General features: G+C 40.6%; 1 protein-coding gene and 1 long non-coding RNA gene across 3 annotated transcripts in view; one reads left to right on the forward strand and one right to left on the reverse strand.

The window, feature by feature from the left end:
• The first annotated feature begins 9,900 nt into the window (after window positions 1–9,900).
• Window positions 9,901–14,440, forward strand: LOC309385990. The gene is made up of 2 exons (XR_014174324.1): window positions 9,901–9,995; window positions 14,202–14,440. It is a non-coding gene; the product is annotated as an uncharacterized lncRNA (long non-coding RNA).
• Window positions 14,375–20,128, reverse strand: part of KCNK17 (potassium two pore domain channel subfamily K member 17) — a 35,488-nt gene continuing 29,734 nt past the window's right edge. Inside the window, exon 4 of one of the 2 annotated variants that reach the window (XM_081940845.1) lies at window positions 14,375–16,460. In XM_081940845.1, the coding sequence (XP_081796971.1) occupies window positions 16,198–16,460 (263 nt within the window). In that variant the 3' untranslated portion in view covers window positions 14,375–16,197. The remainder of the gene's footprint in view (window positions 16,461–20,128) is intronic. The other variant, XM_081940844.1, reaches the window with a different exon arrangement.

The raw sequence follows: 20,128 nt of genomic DNA on the forward strand, positions 1-20,128 counted from the left end.
ACAACAACAACAACAACCAAAAGGCATCGGCAAGGCAGAGAAGGCCAGTTGGCTCACTCAAGATAATTTTTCAGGATTATTATGCGTTTGCTAGCTGCAGGTAGAACAAATTTAATACCCAAAATAGCATAAAGTTTAGTGTTAAAAATGGAACTCAATGCAATATATTTATTATTCAGAAAAATTTTTACAGAATATTTCAGAATTGTTATTGATGAAAAAAATCATTCAAGTCACTGAATTTTCTGGAGGTATTGTAGGAACCACTTGAACTTTTCTAAGACAAAGTTTTCTAAGTAACACTTACTGTTACTTAGAATTCAAATGAAAAAGTCTATATCCAAATAAACCAGCAAATGTCTGCCATGAGTTTTTAGAAAACTTGATGCATGTTAAATTAGTAATATACCATTTAGGACAAGGGGTGGAGTTGGAAAGTTCTTAGTAGACCTGTACAAAATAATTCCATTGATTACTTACGGTACTTATGTTATTGCATAATGAAGCCAGGCTCTGAAGAACATTTTTTTAAAAAAAGTATGTTACTACATTTAAGGCCAGCTTTCTTTATCTGAATATCTGGGTCTCAAGAGTTTAGTTTTCTTAGAATGTATGCATAAAACAACCACTGGTGCAGAAATAAGTAGGAATAAATGAACAGTAGTGGGCAATAAGATTCTTCACTCTGCTTAATGTTGTAGTTTTGCAAGTATTTTATTCTCTTGCTGCTTTGTACTGTGCAATTTTATACATTTGATATTTTCTAATTGTTAAATTGGCTTGAATGCTATTTCCAGAAAAGCAACATGGAAATGACTGGGGACTTTGAAGGACAGCCATTTCTCCTTCTTTGAGGGCTGTTTAAAAAAAAGAAAGAAAAATAACAAATACCAAAAGTCTGTATCAGATTCTGGATTTTACATCCATAAAATTATAGTAGGCAAAATTGTTTGTTTGGGGAATGCAAAGTATTAGGTATATTCCTTTGAAATACTGGATGACATTTGCCGCTTTATTTGGAAAACCTCTCCTACACTTGAACTCTAGGTAACTAGCAATTGCAAACCAGTTTCCTGACTGTACTCACACATTGAAAATAACCTGCAGTTGTGGGAGTTTCTTTTTAAAGAACAGGAGCCCATCAAATCAGTTTTTAGAGCCACCCCCAAAGTAGATTTCCAAAGATATCCCAAAGACCCAGATACATACACAAATGCCCAATTATACTTGTAAAATCCACTGGGTGGAACAGTCAACAGTTTCCTGCAAACTGGAGTGTATATTGTCAGTGAGAGAGTTTTGCTGATTTTCCCTTCTTCCATATTCATGCATTTCAAGCTGGAGATCCCATAAAATAGTGAGAGATGTTGGGCCAAAAAGATTTAATCACTAATGTTAACTCCTTCACTCCTCCCTCATTCCTTTTCCTAGCTGAAAAAAATAAATTCTAACTGGAAGTAAATAATTTTTATTAAGGTTATTATACTGTTGATTGCCAAGAATCCTCTGTACTTTATCCTAAAGCTAGAGATACTAAAATCGATTAAAATCAAAACTTTATTCTATTGGTTTTAGGGTCTTATCAAAAGAGAAGAAAAGAGGTTAACCCACCCTCATAATCTTATGACAACTGTAGGCAACTCTCCTTATAAAATCTCAGTGGGATCTTACATGATGGGGATGGAGGTTATAGAGGAAGATATTCTTTTAAGAAGCTCAGATCCAAGGCTTATATAGGCTTAGAGGATACATTTTGTATTCCACTTAGGAACATAAAGCCACCAATGCAATGCTTTCAGCACATTATAGTTGCTTTCAATTCTCCCAAAGACTAATTTGGCTATTGAGTTCTGAGCTAAGAGAACTTTCAGAACTAGAGACAAGCATTACTCATGTACAACTGCAGTAACCAATCTTGCACTACACTAGCACATTCTGACACTAATTTTAATGCTGTTTCTTCATGAAAGGGAAGCAACTGCAAACTATCAGATCAAAGCAGTGAAAGGTCCTCCTGGCTATTTTTTGCAGTGGGAAACCAGAGAGATAAATGTCTTCAAAGCACTCCTAAATTGAGTACCTGCTCTTTCTTGGAGAATATAATCTCATTGTATTGTTATATTTTCCGTCATCCAATAGCAGGCAGGTGTTCATGGGAGTCATATCCTTAATTGAAAACTTTACTGAAAACTCAAGTTGATTTAACAAGAACTATATGTCACCAATTCTTTTACAATACAATACAAGAGGTAATATTCGTGATTGGACACACTAGGAATTTGTCTCCGGTGCATAAAATCTTTAGCCCCTAGCTCCAGTCCCCCTGATGATCTTGCCAAGTGACTCCATGTACACTGGAGACAGATTAGTTCTTAGAAGATTTCCTATAAGTGTATATAAAAGCAACTATTATCAAGCAATGCTCTCTGCAGTCTACCAAAGATGCAAGAAATGAATATCTGCAAAATGGGGCCTTCTGCTCTGAACTCTCATAGAATCCAGAAAACCATCTTGGTAAATGGTACTGAAAACAGCTGAGGATCAGGAAGGAACAACATGGTTACCAGTGGTGGGTTTCTGCCGGTTTGCACCGGATCGGGTGAACCGATTCGTGAATTTCACCGATCCGATGAGAGGAGGTTTGACCGGTGGACCTGGAAGTAACTTCCAGAATGCCTGCCCTGGTCCTGTCGCTCACTCGCCCTTGCTGTCCCATCGCAGCTCGCTCGCTCCCCCTCCTGTCTGCACTAAACTAGGCTAGCCCAGCCTGCCGCTCACTGATTGGCTGGAGTCCAGTCAATCAGGTGAGCGGGCTGGAGGCGACCTGTTTAAAAGCATGGCGCCAGAGTTTTTCTCATTCCCGAGCAACTGTCGCATTGCGCTTGCTGGTCGGTCCTCCCTTCGCTTCACCTTCCAGCAGCTTGCTGCTTCCCTCAGGTAAGCAACTAAGCACGAGGGAGGGCGGCGGGAGGCTAGCTTATGCCAGCTCACAAAGTGGGTGGGCGGCGGCAGCCTAACATTCACGAGGGAAGGCCTGACGGCATTCCCTAGTGAAAGCCATGGGCTGGCGTACAGCGCCACGTGGCCGAAAGTGGGTGAGTGGCAGGCGGCTTGACATTCGCGAGGGAAGGCCTGAGGGCCTTCCCTAGCGAAAGCCATGGGCTGGCGTATGGCATCACGTGGCCGAAAGTGGGTGGGCGGCAGGCGGCCTGGCATTTGTGAGGGAAGGCCTTTAGGCCTTCCCTAGCGAAAGTCGTGGGCTGGCATACGGTGCCACATGGCCGAAAGCCCCCCGCCCCTCCTCTCCAGCCTCGCCTGGTTGGCTAAGCCTGCCAGGCAGCATGCTTAGCGACAACCCTTGTCCCTTCAGTCCAGTCTTACCTGTCCTGCTGCCTCCTTGCCTGCCTGCTCCCTGCTGCATCCATCCATCACATCAGAATTGGATGCATCGCATCGGAGAGCTGCTGATTCTGCCTGCTGGTAAGTAACCAGGTTTTTTTATTTTTTTATTTTTTTAATGTATTTTAAAATAATATTTTATTTATTGTGCATAGAATTTTTTAAAATAGTTTTACTTAAAAGTATTGAGTATAGAATATTTTAAAATGGTTTACTTCAACTTATTGTGTGTGGAAATTGTCTTAGACTATTTAAAAAAGATTCTACCCAAAATAAATTAAAATGAACCATTTTTAAAAATTCTATACTCAATATTTTAAAATATATTGTACCTGGAATTGTTTTAAATCGTTTTATTGTAATTTATTGTGTATGGGATATTTTTAATGGTTTCATTTTAAATTATTGTGTGTGGAATAGTTTGAAATGGTTACAGTATAAATTATTGCTGTACCCTTAAAATGGTTGCAGTATAAATTATTGCTGGTGGAATAATGGTTACAGTATATTGTAGGAAGTTATCACCCAGCCCTCTCCCAGAAAAATGAAATATCCTAGGAAATATTGAAAAGGTAGAATATTATATTTTCCTGGATGTGAAAAAGGGAGAAACATATTTTAAACACGAAGTAAATTCCTGCAGCTTCCTGCCCATCCCCACTTTGTCAATGGGCCATTAAGAAGGCCAAGCCAGTCCCTTTACATAATAAAGAGTTCTCCCCTTCAGCTCCAGGGGGATGGGAATGAAGGCATGATAATATAAGCCTTTACTCAACTGACCACATGGCATCTGAGAACTCTGAGAATTCCACCAAACCTGGACTCAGCCCAGAGAGTTGCCCCTGCATGGGCCCATGTGAGTCTGACAACCAATCAGAATACATTTCTCACACAGGAACAGGAAACAGAGAGGTTATAAACAGGTTATAAAAAGCCTAGCAAGCCCCTCCATCGGCCCTTCTCTTCTTCTCCCCAACATTGAAGCATGTCATCACCTTTTCTGTTCAGGGCTCAAGCCATGCGGTCCTGTTCACCATTAAAACCATCTTTCCAAGCAGCCTCCATGTCTCCAGTGTCTTTTTCCCCACTTGGAGCGAACCCAGAAAGACATTTCTTTCATCAATACTATTGCTGGTACAATACCTTAAAATGGCTACAGTATAAATTATTGCTGGTGGAATACTTAACAATGGTTTTAAAGGATTTTTTTATTTATAGAATATCTTTTTAAAAAAAATATTTTTAGGGAATTTTTATTTTTTAGTTGTTTATAAAATATATTTACTACAAGAATTGTTATTCCTTTTTACAAATATTTTCTTTGTGATGCAATATATTGCTTTTAAGTGTTCAGACCAGGTTTATGGGTCACAAAGTGGCTGCTTTTCTATGGGCAGGCCAGGTTGGTGCAAGGCAGCTTTGCCAGATTTAGTGTGTTTCACCCTCGTTGTTTAGGTAATTCTGAGGTGGTTGCTGGTTCTGTGAGCTTCCTGGCACTGTCCTTTATAATTTCCCACAATGCCTTGATGGTTTTTATTCCAGTGGCTTTGTCTTTCCTGTCCTTAGGGTTAAGGGAAAAAACTGGTTTCATTTGCAGTCTTTTGGGGGGAGGGGATTCTTATTTTTTGGTGTTTTCCTGGCACTGTCATAGTTTGTGTGGGTGTGGGTGTGTAATGTCCCGCAGTTATCTACGCATTAATAATGATCTAGTAATATTTCCTTATACATTTTAGTGACCTTTCCTTATATAATTGGTGTTTGCTTTCATACTTTTGGATTTGTAATTTCCGTTTCTTTTAGTTAGCAATTGCTAAAACAAATCCCACATGAAAAAGTATTCAAAGCCTTCTTGATTTTAATTGTCAATTTATTTATTCCTGCAGATTGTAATATTTATTCATTTTCATATCTCTGTTTTTCCACTGTTGTGCAAACACAATTCCAGCAGCTGCTAACATGTGTAAAATTAAATATATATTGTACTCCCTTTCAAATAGCCAACAAAATATTTTTGGTTTTAATTCCATATCTTGCTTTACCATTGCTTCTAACCGCTAATTTCTGAATAGCTACTTGGACCGACCTAACAACCAGGAAAGCAATAACACAAGTAAGTACTTGAGTGTATCTTTTTCATTGTGTTATTCTTATGTAAGGTGTAAGTGCAAGCGATTAAAGTCTTGCTTTCTGTGTCTCTCCTTTGTGCAGGTTGTTGAAGCAAAGTGATAAGGTGGTGTGCAGAAGACCGGCAAGCCAGTGGTCCTTCCTCTGTAAGTAGCTGTCTTATTGCTGGGTGTGCTCTGTGCTGGGTTCATCCTTGAGATAGTGAAGTACAAGCGATTAAAGTCTTGTTTTCTGTGTCTCTCCTTTGTGCAGGTTATTGGAGCAAAGTGGTGAGGTGATGGTGCAGAAGACGCAAAAAAGGACAGTAATTTTCCTTTTCTATTATTTTGTGTGCTTGTTTCATCCTAATGCAGTGCATGCACTTAAAGTCTTGCTTTTTGTGTTTTTCCTTTGTGCAGGTTATTGGAGCAAGGTGGTGAAGTGGTGGTGCAGAAGACAAGATGGCAGTAATCTTCCCTCTGTAAGTAGCTGTCTTTATTGTTTTGTGTGCTGGTTTCATCCCAATGCAGTGCATGCAATGAAAGAGTTCATTTCTGTGTCTCTTTTTTGTGCAGCCCATTCATTGGAGTCCATGATACTGAAGACTGGCAAGAACAGTCATCTTCCTTCTGTAAGTAGCTCTTTTATTGTTTTTGTACTTATTTTAATCTCATTGTAGTTCATCCATTTGGGCAAAGAATTCAGTGACATCGTCTTAGCCACTCCCACCCAGTCACATGCCTGGCAAGCCACTCCCACCCGGTCACATGGCCGGCAAGCCACTCCCACAAAGCAAACTTTTTTGAAACCCACCACTGATGGTTACCTAAATATAATCTATTAGGATCATCAATTTCCCAAACTCATAGCCCACTCTGAAATGAGTCCATAAGATATGTTTCATCCAAGATTGTCCACAGCTGAGAAGTCAGTACCTTATTGGTTGATCTAATCATGTAAGATTGGAGACAACTGACAACTGCCCATCTCGCAAGATCCAATAAAGCAGTGTTGGTGAATCTTTTTGGCACTAAGTGCCAAAATGGGATCATGTGCATGGGTGGAGAAGTGCCAGAAACTGGAAGAGCAGCTTCCTGGTGTTCATGCTCGCCGGTCACCTGCTCTTCCAATTTCCGGCACTTCTGCAAATCAAAGACCAGCTGGCCAGCTTGCATGTGCACACCAGAACCTGGAAAAGCAATGGGTGATGGCTGGCATGCCGGGAAAGATGTCTCTTGTGCCACTTCCGGCTGTGTGCCATAGGTTCGCCATTACTGCAATAGAGCCTTTGGAAGAAAATATCTAATTTTTGTCTCCTTTAAATAAGCTAGCATTTTATCTTCGCTTTGAAAAACATTTATTATACTTACTAAGGTATCTCGAAAACCATCCAGGTAAAACTTACAAGCAAAGTTGGGCAAGGATCCAGATCATAAACGATAAAATGTTCTGTTTCTTGGATGTCAGAAACTGAAATTGATAAAGGCTAATTATGTGAGAAATGTTATCAGACAACTTGATAATTGACTGCACCACAACAGTGGCATCCAGATTGGGCTGAACATGAGAAAATGTTATTATAAGACTCTGAAAACCACATAATTGAAGAGGATTCTGTAATTGAAGCAAACAGGAATAAAAGCCAATGTCTTTCCAGTGAAATCTAGTAACACGTTAAGCTTGTGAATGTAATGCATTCAAGAAAAAAGTTACTGCAGTCTGTCCTTGTTACATGTGAAATCAAAGCTCAAAATTTTAAAAAAATCCAATTGTATTCTGTAGTTCCCAACAAGCATCCAGTACTTCTAGATCTGAAATTCACCTACGGATGATCTGCCTTCTTCAATAAAACAATAATTGAAAACAACGAGGTGATCTGCATCATGTATTGACCCATTTTGAAATAGATTTATAGTTATTATATCTGAAAATAAGAATCTGTTTGTACTATTCCAGACAACTAGCCTCAGTGTGGATATTAGGTTTCACTCAGCACCTTATTGTCAGCTCCAAGACCACATTTGTTGGGTCAGCCATAGTATTTACAATGGCAAACCATTCCTTGCCAAGAATATTGAACTATCCATACAGTTGCCAAAAGCCAAGACTGACTCAAAGGGGCAAAAAAAGGTGATACATTATTTCCCATTGATCCTAAGATTGAGGAATGCATATTTGTTATGAATCAATTCTGTCCCAGATATCTTGATAAGGAAAATATTTTGGCTCACAGTCATGTCATCATTTCACCTCTGACATAATCAGAGTACCTGATTATACAAAGCTGGACATATTTTCCTGTGTTTGTTCTTTGCTCTTCTTTATCCAATATCGAACCATCAATGTCTACTAATCCATCCATTACTAGAAAAGCAGGTGACTCTAACATTAAAAAAATCTCCTCAAACATCTTCAGTAAATGAAAATAGAACCATTAATTTTTCATTAGAACTGCAAACAATAATTTAAATTATCCTAATGTAAGAATTCCATGAATGTGTGGACATAACAGCCCTTGCTTTAATATTCTTTGGATATGATGCCAGTCAGTCATTAGAAAAATTGAAAGTTTGTTATACTTTTCACTTGCTAAAGAAAAGCAAATTAATCAATTAGCTTGATACTTAAAGGTCCTGGAGCTGTACACTTTACTCTTCCCCTTCTCTAAACAAGTGAATAAATATCCACTGTCAGATTCTAAACAGAATGATCTGCTTTATTTATCATCTGATTACTCAGCTATGGAAAGCTATGCCTGAAATGAAGGAATATTGATTTAAATAAAAGTTGGGTAGAATTTTGTCCATTCATACTTTGCCTGAAGTTGTAAGAACAACAAAATCAGGAAGAAAAAAAGAATTCTGATTGCAGAATTGAATAACTTTTTAGTTTTCAAATAATGAGGATAATTCTCAACTCAGTTGTTTTAAAAAACTGCAATTCAAACATATATAAACTCAAAAATTAATGAAGTAAGCAGCATTTTTGGAACATTTAGGAGGCTATTTTACTAGCATTGTTCATCAGCCCCGCAAGCACCAACACAATAAATAATTGCAGGGTAGGCATGTTTTACGATCAAATATCCTCATCTTCTGCAGCTATTAAAATATAGAAGCATTGCAAGGTCTGCTGTTTATATCTCTGCAGCATATGAGGCATTCTTAATTGTATTTTCTCAGGCTAAGTATTGAATAGTGTTACTGAAACTGTGGCGAATGGTCCAGAAGTACCTGGACAGACACTCCAAAGCAAGATTTGTGCCATCAAAAAGGAAGATACACACACACACACATATACATACTAGGGGGAGAGAGGGAGAGAAGGAGGGAGGGAGAGAGGGAGAGAGAGAGACAGACAGACAGACAGACAGAGACACCATGGTCTTGAGAGTCCTTTTAAATTTTAAATTGTGTTATTATTAAGGGGTATTTTAATGGCTGGTTTTTTAACATTCTTAATGTGATGTAATTGTTACCTCCTCCGTGCATGTATGTCTTTGTATATGTGTGGATTTGCTGTTTATGTGTTTGCACATATGTTTTTATGTTTTATATGTTTTATTGTACGCCGCCCCGAGTCCTTTTTGGAGAGGGAGCGGCTAATAAATTAAAAATTATTAATTATTATTATTATAAATCTTAAAAGCTTGCTGTTTGGATTTATACAGTCAAGATACGTGCCAAGCAATGTGGTGTGTAATAAGGATACTAGGAACTATAATAGTGCATGTGATGGGGGAGTTGGCATGCTTTGAATCTTTTTGTTAATGCAACCAAGTACAATGTTGCATCTGGAGACAGAAATGCTGTATTTTTCGGTTTATAAGACGCACCAAAGTATAAGACGTAGCAAGGTTTTGAAGAGGAAACTTTTTTTAAAAAAAAGTTTTTGCAACTTTTTCTCTGGCAAACCTCCCCAAAACAGCCCGTTTTTTTGCGAAAACGGGACTGGTTTTTTTTTTTTAAAAAAGGGCATGAATAGCCCTTAGGCGGCTTGTAGAGTGCTCCTGGAGATGGGGGTAGGGGCAAAAACGAGCAAAAAATGGCCCATTTTTCGGGGAAACAAGCCTGGTTGTGTCAAAAAAAAGGGCATGGATAGCCTTTAGGAAGCTTATAGAGTGCTGCTGAGGGCTGTTTTTCACTCATTTCTGCCCTGCCCATCCCCCAGGAGCTCTCTGAAAGCCTTCTAAAAGCTATGCATAGCCATTTTGGTGAAGGGGCAGAGTTTCGGGAGGCAAAAAATGCTGTATTCAGTCTATAAGACACACCCAGATTTTCAGCCTCTTTTTTGAAAGAAAAGGGTGCGTCTTATACTCTAAAAATACGGTAGACACATAAACATAGTTCATTTAAAAGAGAGAATAAGAAATGTATTTGAATTTGCTTAAAAGTTATTGTTTTGAGCATTACCCATATTGGTAGGGTATAAATTTATTACATGGACTTACTGAACTTTCAATAACAACATTATTAAACATATATTTGTAGGAAGTTATCACCTAACCCTCTCCCAGAAAAATGAAATATCCTAGGAAATATTGATAAGGCAGAATATTATATTTTCCTGGATGTGAAAAAGGGAGAAACACATTTTAAACAGAGTAAATTCCTGCAGCTTCCTGCCCTTTGTCAATGGGCCATTAAGAAGGCCAAGCTAGTCCACTTTACATAATAAAGAGTTCAGCTCCAGGGGGATGGGTGTAGAGTTCAGTGTAAGAGACAATGAAGGCAGGATAATAAGCCTTTACTCAACTGACCACATGGCATCTGAACTCAATCAAACCTGAATTCAAAACAGCCTAGAGGGTTGCCCCTGCATGGGCCCATGTGAGTCTGGCAACCAATCAGAATACATTTCTTACACAGGAACAGGAAACAGATAGGTGGGGCAGAACAATTATAAAAATCCCTGCAAGCCCTTCTTCTGGTCTGCTCTTCTCCTTCTCTTCCCTTCTCTTCTTCTCCACCAACATTGAAGCATGTGATCACCTTTTCTGTTCAGGACTCAGGCCATGTGGTCCTGTCCAACATTAAAAACCATCTTTCCAAGCAGCCTCCATGTCTCCAGTGTTTTTTTCCCCACTTGGAGCCGAACCCAGAAGGACATTTCTCCCAACAATTGGCGACCCACAGATGGGACTCCAAGCTAGCCTAACAAATGGATATGGCCCAGGTAAGCCTCCCATGCCGGCACAGACCCCATTGAGTCTGTGGGTGGACTTTATCTTGGCCTTAGCCATTTGGATCTAGGCTTTAAAGGGGTTTTGAGTTTGAGCTCAAAGGCTGCCTGGAAAGAAGGTGAGTACCTCTAAATTTTAATTCTCTAAAATTTAATTTTAAAGCATGGGAAATGTGTGTATGCCTGCCTGTGTGTGACTAGTGTGTGTGAAAATGGATGGAAAAGTGAATGGATTTTTTATTTTTTGTTGTTGCTGCTGTTTTTGTCCTGTGAGAGAAAAAAGCTAAAGCCCATAAGAAAGTTAGTGAGAAAAAGGGAGGTACGCATACCCGCTCCGACAGCACCCCTCCTGGGTCACTGTGCGGCTGGTCCTCCGGGTCTCTTTCCCCAAGACTTGAAACTGTAAGAAAAGTCCCTGCGTGAAAGGGCGCGAATCGAGAGAAGGTTCCCGCGGTGAGGAACGCGTCAAAAGTCCCTCCGAAGGGCACCCCCAGAAAAGTCCCTCCGAAGGGCACCAATAAGACCCTCCGAAGGGCAAACAGAGAAAGTCCCTTCAAAAGGGCGCGAAAGGTCCTCTAAGGACGCGAAAGTAAAGTGGGGAAATACGAAGTGGCAAACCTGGCTAGGACGAAGTGAACCCACATCTAAACGGGATCATGGGAAGCGGTAGCTCGAGGGTAGCCATGGAAACCCCCCTAGGGGAGTTGTTGGGGGCCTGGGACGAAAAGCAAATGCCCGTCCTGGCCGGAATGAAGAAAAAAAAGAGCAGATTGTAGAAAATGGGCTTTGCTGAAAGATGATACAGGAAAAACTAATTTGGCTGAAAAGGTACTTAAAAGGAAATGGTGGGATTTCTTTTTTTTTTTTCTCTTGTCTGTCTCTTTCTCTGTCTTCTATGTAACCACGTGGTTTTTGTTTTTTTAAGATTTGTGCCTTCCCCAATTTAACTGAGATTCATGGCGGGAATGAGTTTTGTTATCTCCTCGTGAGTTTTGTTGTTTCCTCTTTGTCTGTGTGTGTATGTCTAAGTCTTTGTGCACCCTCAAGGTAATTGTAACTAAGATGTCTCCAATCCAAAAGACAAGAATTTTAAAATGTTCAAAGAAGGTTCAAAGAAAGGAGTAAACTGGCAGAAATTGCCTTTGCTCAGTTTGTTGGGCCTAGAAAACTAACTGAAACTGGGAGGGGTCTTTATTTTGTGTCTGTTCTGGCCAGCAGAAACAGAGTAAAGATTTTTTTTTCCTTCCTTCCTTCCCTATACCTTAAAGTAACAACCCAGGAAATGTTTTAAGCTCATTTGCAAGGAAAGTTTCATCCTTGCATTGCATTTATTGTGTGTCTAAATGATTTTACCTGTTCATTTCTTTCCTGGAGCATGTGAATCCAGACCCCATTTCTCATCTGTGATATCCCCATAATGTTTATCTGTTTATCTGCTGAGTAACTGATGGTTTTATTTTTTTCAAACTCTGCCTGCAAGCTATCTACCCCCCCCCCACGCCCCTCCCTTACCTCTAATCCTCCAACAATGCCTTTTCTGTGGGGGAGGGAACCTTGTTCTCATGTCTTTCAGCCCTAGAAGATTGTACTCTTCAGAAACAAAGGACTGCTAGCTCAAACCATAACTCTCCAATTTGCTGCTGGTGATTGCCTCCTGATAAAACCTGACATGAGGAAAAAAAACTTAGCCAAGCCTGGGACAGACTGCCAAGACTGACTGACCAGCCTTACCACCAAACCAAGCATGCCACCCTAGCAGACATGAAAGAACCCTGAAGGAGATGAAGAAGTAAAGACCAAAAGACTCTTTTCAATTCCCAGAAGACAGCTGAAAAGATTATGGGGAGGGTGGAATTTGATAAGTTTTCTTTCTCTGTTTCATTCACAGAAATTTATTATGCTTTCTTCCTTGCCTCATTTATATTGTAATGAGTTTAATGTATTCATGTAAGAATTGTATTTGAGAATGGCTAGCACAGCAAGTTCTGAACACCTTAGATTTCTGGCTGGTGGGAGGGAAATTTTGTCCAAAATGTCTGTATTTTCTGTATTGTAGAAGCAGCTACACACACAAACACACACACACACACACACACACACACACACAAAGAGAGAGGGAGAGAGAGAGGCTCCATTCAGAACTAGATTGAAACTATCTCCTTGACCCAACTCCACAAAGCATTTCCTAGGTTGATTTTTGTCTTTGCACAAAAGCCTAAACAGTGATATCTCCCTTTTAATCCCATGGGGGAGGGTCAGTTCCCCTCAGGCAATTCCCCCACTTGAAGAGTAGCAGAAAGGATCTTCAAAACTCAAACCCTGTGACTCAAAAAAAAAATGCTGCTGCCCAGTTGCCCAGTAAAGTAGGACATGTTGCACTGGTGGTCTCAGGAGGAGGAATCCCAGGGCTCATTGTGTGTAGTTTTAAAAATACTAAATAGTCTGGATTGCACACTAGCTAAACTCAATTTTGCCTCACTAAAATAGGAGCCAGGGCAAGTTAAAGAAATCCCTTGGAAATGGGCAGCCTGTACTTCTTTAAAAGGAAGAATCCTTCAATGGCTGTGAAGTTTTTTTTGGGACTTCTGCTTGCTTGTAGTCTGGAAGCTCACAGAAAGTGATATCAAACACCTGAAAATAATTGGCATGGTAAATTGGATATTGTAAATTTCTTTCCAGAAATTGTGCCCTGGTTGCTAAGACCTTCATGGTTGAAAGCTCTCTGGGAGCCACTGAAGGGATCCTTCTGCTGTCTCTTTCAATGCTTTTCCATCAGAAAAATTAAGTTTCCCTGATCTGACCAATTTTATCTTTTGTCAAAAACATGTGCGTTCCACTCACATTTTTTTGAAAAAAAAAAAGGAGGGATTGTAGGAAGTTATCACCTAACCCTCTCCCAGAAAAATGAAATATCCTAGGAAATATTGATAAGGCAGAATATTATATTTTCCTGGATGTGAAAAAGGGAGAAACACATTTTAAACAGAGTAAATTCCTGCAGCTTCCTGCCCTTTGTCAATGGGCCATTAAGAAGGCCAAGCTAGTCCACTTTACATAATAAAGAGTTCAGCTCCAGGGGGATGGGTGTAGAGTTCAGTGTAAGAGACAATGAAGGCAGGATAATAAGCCTTTACTCAACTGACCACATGGCATCTGAACTCAATCAAACCTGAATTCAAAACAGCCTAGAGGGTTGCCCCTGCATGGGCCCATGTGAGTCTGGCAACCAATCAGAATACACTTCTTACACAGGAACAGGAAACAGATAGGTGGGGCAGAACAATTATAAAAATCCCTGCAAGCCCTTCTTCTGGTCTGCTCTTCTCCTTCTCTTCCCTTCTCTTCTTCTCCACCAACATTGAAGCATGTGATCACCTTTTCTGTTCAGGACTCAGGCCATGTGGTCCTGTCCAACATTAAAAACCATCTTTCCAAGCAGCCTCCATGTCTCCAGTGTTTTTTTCCCCACTTGGAGCCGAACCCAGAAGGACATTTCTCCCAACATATTTTAAAAGAAGTGTACAGACAAATTTACAGGAAAACTTTTAATGACTTTTAAAATATTTCCAATACTTTTCCAGCGCAGATTATGAAAGAATTCAGGTCCGCAGTGGCAATTCGAGTCTCTCTCTTTCTCTCTCCCTCCCTCTCCCCCCCTCTCTCCCTCCTCCCTCCCTCCCCCTCTCTCCTTGTCACCCTTAAACAAGTGACCTATATTTTTGGCATACAACACTTTTGTGGGTGATGGTGTTTGTTTGTTTAAAATCAAAGTTATAAATTTCTGTTATGGCTACATTATCCAGCTACAAAGACTGAGCATAGCAGAACCAACAAGTGTCAAGTTATAACAGTATAAAATATAAGATGAAAAACTTGTCCTCCACCATCTAGTTTCCTTCAAGCATGTTGGAACAGCAACTTTCAGAATTCCTAACTGGAGTCAATAATGAAGAATGCCAAATTGCACAAGACTGACTTAGCTGGCATAGACTGTGGATGTTTCAGATATTCAAAAATTATCACCATGGAAGAACCTTCACCAGTGTAAGTGAATTGTACTAAAAGTCACCAAAGTCAGAATGGATATGTGTAGACAAGAAGCTGGGTGGAACCAATTTATACCCCACAAAATGCTGGGATGGCAATCAGCTGAAATTGGTTTAAAGTACATTAGGCACATTCATGGAACATATCCCAATTAATTCCCTTTATCAAGGCTAGAGGAATGGACTCCAGTTGGGGTCTGCCTCCTCACCATGAAAGGTATTAATCTATATCTCTACTTGAACACATACCCTCCATGTTTTCATTTTAAAGAAAATATGGACAATATGCCCAATAAATAACAATGTTATCTTATTTACCATCACAATTATTTTTTAGAAAAATGCTTTATATGATGTTTCTCATAGGGATTCCATGGGAAAGCATAAGCATGACATGTTAAACAAAAGAGTGGTGTCTGTACAAAGTTAAAACATAATATAAATGTCCAATTATACTATTAACCTCATATATAAAAAGTGACAATACAGGCAGTTCTTCTGTTCTTTTCAACCCTATGGAATGTTGGCAGTATATCATGTTCTAGGGCTTAGTACTCTCTTCTGCCTGTTTTTCTGTATATCAGAAAAATAATGCTCCAAAACCTGAACAAAATGCAACCAGAGAGGAACAGGAGAAACTGACAAAAGAAATTCAGGGCTAAAAATGTACAAAATTATCCGGAAGGAAAAAAAATCCAGGAAAAATTCCCCCAAGTGATCCCTAAGCATTTCTCGTGAAATAGCTCAGAATGCTGCGGTATCCTCCATTCTAAGCCAGGTGGCCTGAACCAGAATAGATAGTTCACCTTGTGCTTTCCAGAATATACACATATAAATGGACACAGATGCAATGTATTGATTTTGTTACATAGAAAATGTAGAGAGATCCTATGGCCACCGCTCATAAAGAGGAGGTTCGGAGGAATTCCAGAAGCTATTTTCTGCACACTTTCCCTACTTTGTTAGTACTGATATCTAGCCTGTAGACAAATAACCTTGATTTTTGAGCTGCTAGAGTGGTAATGGGCAGAATATTGTAATTCATCTTCTATAACCTAAAGGCTTTCAAAAGTATTTGTCTTTATTAATTTCCAGCAAGCATGGAGGGTCTTAGGTGTGGAAGACTGTTGCATGCATATAACAACTGCGTGTACATCAATGGGGCTGTGATGGTCCCACATTCTCAACTCGGATGCTCACAACAGAGTTTATTCTGTTACATGTTCACTGTTTTCAAAAAGCAATTTATTCCCATACTGAAAAGGTATCACATGAAAAAGCAATTCCAGACCATTTCAAGGAAATATATGTATATTTTCAATGTTATCCAAGTGTCAAGTCAACTCCATTTAGATGACCTCCCAGGTAGGAAAATTTCTCATAGTGGCAAACCAAAACATTTACCAATGCTTGCGGATGCTTCCCTTCTTCAATAGAAAAAACATGTAAAAGAATGCAGATTCCAAATTCAAGCCAGCCTCGCGGGTTTTATGTCTTTCATATCACATTTCTCCTGATCTTCTGGCTCCAAATTAATGTTTGCGTCTCCATTCATTAACTCGTGTCCTATGTTGTGATTTTTTGTCTTGCAGCATTGGCAAAGTGTCCTAGAATTTTCTACTAAGCTGATGCAGAGATTAATGATCAGGGCTAACCAGGCCATTCCAAAGAGGATCCAGAGAGATATTACGTTCTTATACCAGCCGGGGTAAGTACGCGCAGGGTTCATGCCTGCAAGGAAGAAAAGTGGCAGAATCTTAACAGAGGCAGAAAGAAATATAGAGCGCAATTTTAAAGATTCTTGGACAACAAGAAAACGAAAGGTGTGCTTAAGCTATAGAAAACTCAAGAGTGGACGGGTTACCACTTAGGTCATCAGCCAAGCCAAAGAATATGTTGTCTGGTGAGTACAAAATAAACCCTGAGACAACTGCAGCTGAGACGTATTACTGTTGGTTCAAATATTTGTACACATTAGTATTAAAACAAGTAACAGGCATCCCGTTATGTCAGCCCTGCAAGCAGACTTGAACACCAAAATGATGAAACTCATTTTATTACAGTCTTACAGTAACAGAATATGCCGCCCCCTCCCTGCCTTTATTTTAAAGAGAATCTGGGAGGGTCCAATCTGAAATGCTTTCACACATTCCATTCCTGCTTTGGACTCAGATTTGTCTTAGCCGTTACTTCTCCTCTTCTTCTTCAAGGTTATTTCTGTAGCCCATTTACATATTAAATTGATGTTTATATTTCAGGTCCAATACATCTTCATATGCTCTAGATAAAAAACATGCATTCTCTCCTTTTCTCCTAATGCCCTCTCTGTTTTGTGGGGGAGGGGAGAGATAGCATCCATGACTAGGCATACATTTTAGCTGAGCGTAAGGGTTCATTCTCTGAGCTTGTGGGTTAGTTTCCAATGGAATGGAACTATTCTCCTCATGCCCTTTGCCACCCCTCTTGTTTGCCCCCAGGGTTCCGCCCCCAGCCATTGACCTCTACCATTTTGCCTCTCCTGAAAAGACCCTAGCTGTTCTCCCTTGGCAATGGGACCCAGCCTCTTCAGTCCCAGAACTTTCCTCATGGGCCATTCGGCAAAATACTGCTCACCACTGCTTTTTGGGCTCAGGAGAGAGTTAGCTGCCAGCCAATTGGAGAAAGGAAAGGGATAAAGAGAGAGAAAGGGAGGGAGAAAGTGTTCCGTGTAGAGTTTCCTCTTTGGGGTTTGTTTCTCCACCCAATCGCCTCGGTCCATGCTAGAAAACTGTTTGCATTCCCCCCTGAAATGTGACAGGACAATCCAAAGTTGAAAAGACAGGTTTGTTGCAGGGGTGGGTTCCTGCCAGTTCTAACCTCTCCTATAGAAGAGGTTCCACAAATCTACAGTGCCGTTTAGAACCGGTTCCAGCTCCCCACCCCCCGCCCCTCCGCACATCATCAAGATGAAGTCTGGGAGTTGAAGTCCACAAGTCTTAAAGCTGTCAAGTTTGAACACCCCTGGTTTTTTTTCCTAAAGGGTTAGGGGTGCAAGGGTCTTGTAACTTGACAGCTTTAAGATTTGCGTGCTTCAAATGCCAGTTTCTGAGCCAACATTTTGGTTGCTAAGCAAGAGCATTAAGTGAGTTTCACATTTTACAAGTTCACGCCACGCCCACCCAGTCACATGATTGCCAAGCCACTCCCACCCGGTCACATGGCTGGCAAGCCACTCCCATAAAGCAGGCCACACCTACAGGAGAGGTTCTAAAATATTTTGAAACCCACCACTAGTTTGTTGGCTCCGCTATTTGATTCAATCAATTATTATTATCTTCCCAAACAGCTATGCACCTCCACACCACAATCCGGTTGTGTTTAACTTTCCTGTTGCCCTTGTGTTGTCCTGTCACATTGGGGGGGAGGGGATGCAAACAATTTTCAAGAAGTGGGGGGGACCAAATGGTTTTCAAGCAAATGGGGGGGATCTAAATGGTTTTCAAGCAAGTGGGGGGGGGGAATCCAAATGGTTTTCAAGGAAGTGGGGGGGATCCAAAGAGTTTTCAGCTAAGTGTGGGGCAATCCAAAAGGTTTTCAAGCAAGTGGGGGATCTAAAGAGTTTTCAAGCAATTGGGGGGGGGATCCAAAGGGTTTTCAATCAAGTGGGGGGGATCCAAAGGGTTTTCAAGGAAGTGGGGGGGATCCAAAGAGTTTTCAGCTAAGTGTGGGGCAATCCAAAAGGTTTTCAAGCAAGTGGGGGATCTAAAGAGTTTTCAAGCAATTGGGGGGGATCCAAAGGGTTTTCAAGCAAGTGGAAGGGGAATCCAAAGGGTTTTCAAGTAAGTGGGGAGGAATCCTCTCTGGGGTTTGTTTCTCTGCCCAGTCACCTCGGTGCAAAAACTGTTTGCATTTCCCCCCCTCCCCCCAAACGTGACAGGACAACACAAGGGCCACTGGAAAGTTAAGCACAACTGGGTTGGGGTATGGAGGTTGTATTCCTCCCCTCCCACTTGCTTGAAAATCGTTTGGATTCCTGCCCCACTTGCTTGAAAACCGTTTGCATCCTCCCCCTGAAATGTAACGGTACAACACAAGAGCTTTCCCTTCCCTTCTTCCAATTGGCTGGCCGCTAACTCTCTCCTAAGCCCAAAAGGCCGTGGTGAGCAGTACTTCACCGAATGGCCCTTGAGGAAGGTTCTGGGGACAGAAGGGGCTGTCCCATTGCCCAGGGCGAACACCTAGGATCTTTTCAGTGGAGGTGAAATGGTAGCGGTCAATGGCTGGGGTGGAACCCTGGGGGGCGAACAAGGGGTGTTGAAGAGTACGAGGAGAACAGTCCTAGACCCATTTCCAAATGTTTCATTACCAAGCTAGGTAACATCTTCAGCAGAATTTAGGAAGTGTCAGTGTTCTTCTGTTTATAAAGGCTTCAAATGTGGGTGTGTCAAGTGAGGATCTTTGACGGTCTTATGATGGATCATCTGTGAGTCATTGGTGAATCTTGTGATGGGTATTGTGATAAGGAGATTACATTAGGTCAGAGTCATTGGGAGGTGAACTGCTGGTGGGGGGTTACGTGGGTTAGTTGATGGTCAGTGTTGTCTCTGGTTGCTCTGCAGCTAATTTGGATTCTGAGGAGAGGGGACACCAGCCTACAAATCCAATACCTGAACTCCCTATAAACAGAAGAACACTGACATTGACATCCCCTAAATTCCACTGAACATCTTGCCTAGCTTGGTAATGAAATATTCAGAAACTAATCCACAAGCTTGGAGAACGAACCTCCACCCTCATCCTACACTCGAGCTACAGATGTTCATCACTATTGCAAAAATACATTCTTGCTGTCATAATAGCTATCTAGAGTGATTGCAAATTGGGTAGCATACATTTTTTTTTACTACAATAGTGACTACATTTATATTTTAAGTTGTCACCATGTGGGTTTTTTTGGTTCTGGTTTAGCATGCAGTAAATCTAGCTACTGTGATTTACAAATCATAGTTTATGATACAGAACAGGTAATCAGTGCCATCTGTAGCTTAATGACAAGTTATGGTTAATAATATAATGGTTTAGTACAAATAGTGACTCTTCTCACAACCTTTCTCCAGAAACAAGATTATAACCATTTAAATAACTTGGGAAAAGTAAGGAACACCACTGAGGTGAAGGTTAAAATAAGCTCCTGATGACATTATCACTGCTGATCAATTCTGTTTCAGTCTACATAATTCCAATTTAAGATTGTTTTTCTGATTGAGGGTGGGGCTTGATGTTGCGGCGACATTACATGCAATCTTGGGGCTCCAGGATTGCTGTCGATATCTCTCTTGCTGGACCGTCCTTTTTGGACCTAAACCGTTCTGAAGGAACGCTGATAGAGAAGAGCATGTCCTGCTGATCTCAGGGACATT

Source organism: Natrix helvetica (genome assembly GCF_964273705.1).
Source record: "Natrix helvetica genome assembly, chromosome: 2".
NCBI classification, from domain to species: Eukaryota; Metazoa; Chordata; class Lepidosauria; order Squamata; family Natricidae; genus Natrix; species Natrix helvetica.